This window comes from Symsagittifera roscoffensis, chromosome 2 (genome assembly GCF_963678635.1).
Source record: "Symsagittifera roscoffensis chromosome 2, txSymRosc1.1, whole genome shotgun sequence".
NCBI classification, from domain to species: domain Eukaryota; kingdom Metazoa; phylum Xenacoelomorpha; order Acoela; family Convolutidae; genus Symsagittifera; species Symsagittifera roscoffensis.
The window spans coordinates 18,937,087-18,943,086 of NC_087063.1; the positions used below are offsets into that span (position 1 = coordinate 18,937,087).

General features: G+C 34.9%; 1 protein-coding gene across 1 annotated transcript in view; it reads left to right on the forward strand.

Annotated features, from left to right (window-relative positions):
* The window catches only part of LOC134839246 (endophilin-B1-like), a 240,021-nt gene extending 236,696 nt beyond the window's left edge, over positions 1 to 3,325 (forward strand). Inside the window, exons 5-6 of the mRNA XM_063854737.1 lie at positions 1,044 to 1,258; positions 1,889 to 3,325. Coding sequence (XP_063710807.1) covers positions 1,044 to 1,258; positions 1,889 to 2,033 — 360 coding nt within the window. The 3' untranslated portion in view covers positions 2,034 to 3,325. The remainder of the gene's footprint in view (positions 1 to 1,043; positions 1,259 to 1,888) is intronic.
* The last annotated feature ends 2,675 nt before the right edge of the window (positions 3,326 to 6,000 follow it).

Sequence of the window (6,000 nt, forward strand, 5' to 3'; positions counted from 1 at the left end):
TGTTCTTGCTTATTGAAAACTCTCTTTGCCGGTTTTTGCTTGTGTTTGCGTTGTGCAGATTCGCTGGTTTCAATTTTTATCGCAATTTACTGAAACTCTGTTTCGCCTTTGTTCACTAATTTTTTTCAAGTACAGGATTCTTGTCCTGGTGATAAACAGGAGTGCGCGCTTATGTGCTTATGTTGTTAGTTGAGTGTGAGCAGAGTTTCCTGTCTAAGTGACTATCAGTGGGCATATTTTGCTTTTTTTTCCAATCCTCTGCTTTTCAGTGCTTGCTAACTCAATAATCTATTGTTCCGACCACTGAAAGTGGTTTGGTACTTTGTCGTCGGGTGTTTTAGTTTCTGGTTTTATCAAGCAAATTCATGTACCACAAATAATCAGAATATATCAGGAGTAAAATTCGAATATAATAGAACATCAAAAAACAAAGTCCTCACGCATTTTCAAAATAGATTGAGTTAATTAATCAATCAACATAGTAAGCACTGAAAAAAAGAGGAATGAGTTAAAGCAAAATATGCCCACTGATAGTCTACATTGTCAGGAAACTCTGCTCTCCCGCAACTCTAAAAACACAAGCACGCATTCTGCTGATTTATCACCAGGACAAGAATCGGGTAGTAGAAAACCAATTTCATAAAGAAAGGTGAAGCAGACTTGCGAAAAAATTGCGACAGTCGTGATTCGAACAGAGATTGAACGATAAGTTATAATTGTCGATAAAAACCATTTGTAATGTTTACTTTCTTGCTTAATTTTGTTCGAATAGGTGTTATATTGAGAATATTTTTAATTCTGAAAATTTAGTGTTACTCCAGTTTGTGCTTTATATGAGGCTTCCGTGGCAATAAACACTTTTAAAAAATGAATAAAAAAAAGCTGCAACAAATTTTGAAAGTTTTTTCTAGGAAATTTGAAAGTTTTTGAAAGACATCTGTAGCTTATTAAATCCATTGTGAATTTCTTGAGCGTTCACCACAAGGCGCACAAAAAATACGATTTAAATTTGAAAAAATTTAAAAAATAAAATGAATTTTCAGACTGTGGAGCAGCATCTGAAGGTGTGTCAGGATGAATTCGACAGACAGGCAGAGGTGGTGCGTCTTATGATGAGCGAAGTGCCCTCCCACCACAGAAGACATCTCACTCTCCTCAGACAGTTCGTCCAGCTGCAGACACAGTTCTACGCAGAGTGCTCCTCTGCTATGCAGGAGCTGGACTCCAGTCTCAACACCACCAACACACAGGATCCGAGGTACATATACTCCATTCAGTCAATGGACAAAATGAAGAAACATTCCTATAGCTTATAGCAAATATGTTATCCAACACTTAAAAAAAGTGTTCTAGATCAAGTTTGTCGCTCAATTCCTTCGAGCTTTTGATCCGCAATGACGTCGAGTTGATTTTGCATCCAGGAAACCATAAAAAAAATTAAGGATATCTTGAATGATTTCAAAATTTGGTAAATTTGAGGATAATTTTGTTACTGAAAAAACGAGTATGCACTAGTTCAGAATTTATTCCTGTGATTTATTAAGCCGGTGGCAAACTAGTAATTATCGGCCGAATTCTCAAGTTGTATTTCAGCTGCGCGAATGAAGCCGTGCTCGTTTGGTGGCGCTAAAGTTTGATGGTAGGCCAACAAGTCGAAGGGAAACAAGTCGAAAAAAGATAGCCATTCCAAAAAACGGAAAACATTGCATCATATCAACATACTGTTACTGTTGTAATGCCACTGATGCATAATTCTGATATAATTTCGGCTTCAAGATATGGAGGTTTGTAAATATGGGAGATTTTTCAACATCGTCGCGTTAGGTTTATGTTCCGGGTAGGAATTATGTAATTGCGTTAGTGTCAGCTAATACTGTGCTTTGATCAGGTATTTTCCCTCTGGCGGAGCTCCCCTCGGAAACACGATGAGTAACACCTCCTCTTCGGGAGGCACGAATGCTTCTAACGCAGGTGGTGGGGGAGAAGGAGTGGACATGCACTACACGAACAACGGGTACCTCTCATTCAGTTAAATCAACTGAACTCTGACAATCAGCGCCTACACGATACCATCATGTGTAGATATAGTACATGCAACACAGACAATTTCTATACACTAATGCAGACATAATTTAAACCCATGTTCTTGTAGAAGAAAAGGTTGCGTTAAGCTATTGCAGTTCTAAATTTGGCGGCGAGTTCAGCTATCTTAGAGTTGTGTAATGTGACTACTACCACCGCTATTGTGATCAGTATTTGATTCAATGAATTATCCAGTCAGAAAATTCATCATTCGCTGCAAAAAATATCTTTTTTTTCCTTCTCGCTTCAAATTTGGAAGAAGATTAGAACAACGTGAATATCAAATATCAAGCGAATCAAACTTCAATTTAAAGTATTGGTTAATTTGTTTGATTATGAATTATAACTTTTAAACGCTACACTTGAATGGATGTAAACCATAGTTAAATGTTCATTCCAAATTACTTTAGTCATCTGCGAATGGTTTAAACACGGGTTTTAAATCAAAATCGAGTATCTTCATTGCTCAGTCATTTCATCTGATTTTGTTCCGTTTTTTTTGTGCAAAAAATCAAAAAGTAATGCCGTCATATTTATTGAGTGCTGTTTTGTCTTTTTTATTGTTCTAGTTATAATTTATCAAATCAGCCCTTCTTCATCTATAATGTAGCTAGCTAGTGTACTTTTGATTCTAATATATTAATTTTAGCGTACGCCACCCTGTGCAATGAATCAATTTCAATCTTCTAAATCTAATTCAAATTGAAGTGATCTGCCATCACAGAAAAGATGATCAATCAGGTTTTTGATGGAGATATTTTTGAGGCTCTTTCACATTGGTGCTTACTTCTTTTGTAACCTTCTGTGAAATCGTTTCATTATGTCAGGAAAAAATATTTATAGACCCCTTCCTTATATAAAAATCAACATTTTATAAGTCGGAAGGGGACTGTAATTTAAAGTATCTTAAAAAACGTATGATTGAGTGTGCAGAAAAATGAAATTTATCCTCGATACGCCATAAAAACACACCGATATCCTTAAAAGTATTAGAAATTTGAGAAGAATCATACAGAAAAGAGAAAAGAAAAAATGTGTGGCTATTGATATGGACACATTGCGTTTTCGACTTTGATCGCTGCTTAGTCTTAGATTGCCAAATGAACTACTCTGAGCTTTTCTGCTGTATTACCCACCCACCCATTAGCCTTGATCTGAGTTGACTGATTGTGTTATATTGTGAAAATTGGATATTTATTCGCTTTTATACCGAATCAAATTAGAAATTTAATGTTTATGCTTCTTTTTTTCCCAAGTTTTAGAGCATCATATTTTTTTACCAATCTTCGAAAATCAAAATAAATCAGTGGATCCACATAATTTATAAATTTAGACTATAAAGCTTGAGCTCATGTTCAAAATAAAACTTGTTTAGCTGAATGGGTCTTAAATTTTATAGAGTTGTATTTCCTAAATTGCCCAAAATGAGTAGTCCAAGTAAACCTGAAGACAGCGATAGTGCATCAAGAATCGGGAGGAGCTGCTCTGGCTCTGCTCTGTCCAAGATATGCTTCAAGTTCAGTCTAGATAACGATGACATCTCCGTGTCCACCATTGAACATGTCTCATCAAGCTCACACGAAACAACAAACTGCAGAAGTTATTCGGGTCGCACTGAAGTGCCAAGAAATAATCAAAAGTCCGAAAAAGATGGATTTGCTTCAGTTAAACATAAGCTTAACAAAAATGGTAACTAACTTAAGCAATTGTCTATGTATTGCCAAAGTACATTGGGGAAATGGGAGGACGTTAAACTGGTAGTCTCTATGTCGGCGGTTCAGTTACGGCCGATGTAAAAATTATCTAAGCTTTTTTTCAAGACCCTTTTATAGGTATTGATGTTTTTTCGGTTTTTTCCAGGAAGTCATGCAATTGATTCATGCAAACTTTTTTTGATTTCTTTTTAACTTCAGTTCTTTTCCTTTAAAGGAAGGCAAACTGCACTATCGAACAGCAAAAGTGTAGAGGTTACGACTTCTAATTTGAATTTTCAGGATTCCTAGCGGATTAAAAACAATTGATTCAGTTATCTCGAATTGAGTTACTTCTATAAAAAGGCAACCATAAATTGTTTTGAAAATTCAAAGAGCTCCAAGGACATGTTTTTTATATAAAATTCAAAAACTACATTGAATTTCGAAAATTGAAGTGTTTTTTTTTAAATAAAAAATCCAGTTCTCCTTCGTTTCCTTGCTTTTATTGACTATTCCAACCCTGTTCGCAATGTGCTCTGTTTTTTTTGCTTGTATTCGCGAAAGGCAGTTAAACCCCTGTATTGCGCTCGTGAAAGCATTGTCAAATCGGAGAAAGACTTTTTAAGGCGGGTAGTTTAGTTTGTCTATGAAAATCACAAAATCATATTCTCAAACATGTACTTCGTGATACAAAACATTATCAAATCGGAGAAAGACTTTTTAAGGCAAGTAGTTTGTCTATGAGAATCACAAAATCATTTTTTCAAATCTTATTTGTGTAGAACGAAATCATCTCTAAGCAAAGAGATTCTGTTTTAGGAGGCCTGACGTGCTATCAGATCACAAATTTTCATGGACATTTCTTATTTCTGAATTTAGTGGTTTTTTAGCTATTTGTTTCTACTACACTTAATGTTTTCCTCTCGTTCTGTATCGAGTTTTTTCTTTTGAAATTGAAATAAAAGCAAGTTAATGAAATTTAGGATTTTCATTTTAATAATTAATAAACCATTCTGATAGCAAAAAAAAATAGACGACAGTTGTTTCACTTGCATTTTCTTTTGGATATATTTTTTTTCGTTTCAGTCAGTTTGGACATAATTCAGAGCCGTTATGGTCTCAACTTCTTGTGATATCTGAAACTTATTGTTGCTAATTTAGTCAAATTAAAGGCGCATCGAAGTTTTGGTTAAAAAAATGTAAAGTTTATCTATTTCGTCTGCCTTAAAAAAGTCCCACGTTCGGATTTGTTTGACCATTTATCCTCAACGCTTGCTGTTGTTTTCCGTCGCAGTTTTTCATCGAAATGAGTTTCTTTTTGAGACAAACATTTGCACATTTCGGGTGTTTTTTTGGCGTTTTTTTCAATATTTTATACGATTCGGTGGTTTTCTGTATGGCAAGTGGCGGATCAATTGTTTTGCCTGAGCTGTTTTTCTGAAAATAATTTTTTTTTCAAGACTGCTCGAGATAAGCATAGGCAAGTTTTGATAGAGCAATTGTTTCGATATTTAAGAAAGGTGCTATGTTTTGTACACGCGGCTCCCTTGTAATCTTATGTTGGCTAGTTTTTTTTGTTTTGCTACTGGTGCGAAGCGTGGACTCGCGCAGTGGTAAAGTTCTACGTTCAATTTCATTATGAACATCAGTCACATTGCAACTTCTACGGTCAGATTGCAAAGACAAATGCGACAGAAACGATTTACGTTTTTGCGCAATATGCAAGAAATTGGCATTGGCGAAATTACAGTTAAATTGTTTGTTAAATAGAAAATTTAGCCACGGCTGAAATTATTCACACAAATTTTGTTTTTCCGACCATGACAGATAGAAACTATGATTGTTCTTACTACACAATTTTAGGCTCAGCAAAGAAAATCTACAGGCGGTCAAAAAATGTCAGTGTCAAAAAAAATGGTTTGAAAGTTTGTTTTTCAAACTAAATGAACGGAACTTTACAAGTGACACGATGAGAGTCATTTGTAAACCAAGCGCAATTTAATTTCCTATAAATTAGTCTAGATATTATGTCGTCTGAGTTAACTAATTCAATCGCCCTTACTAGTAGCAAAAAGTCGACAGGAAGTTAAATAATTCAAATAGTACGAAATGTTCTTGACTATATATTTAATATGCAATTTCTGTGGAATCCGGAAAATTGATTGCTAACTAAAAGCCAAATTTATTGAGACCTTGTTTTGCAAATTTTACTTGGATTGATTCA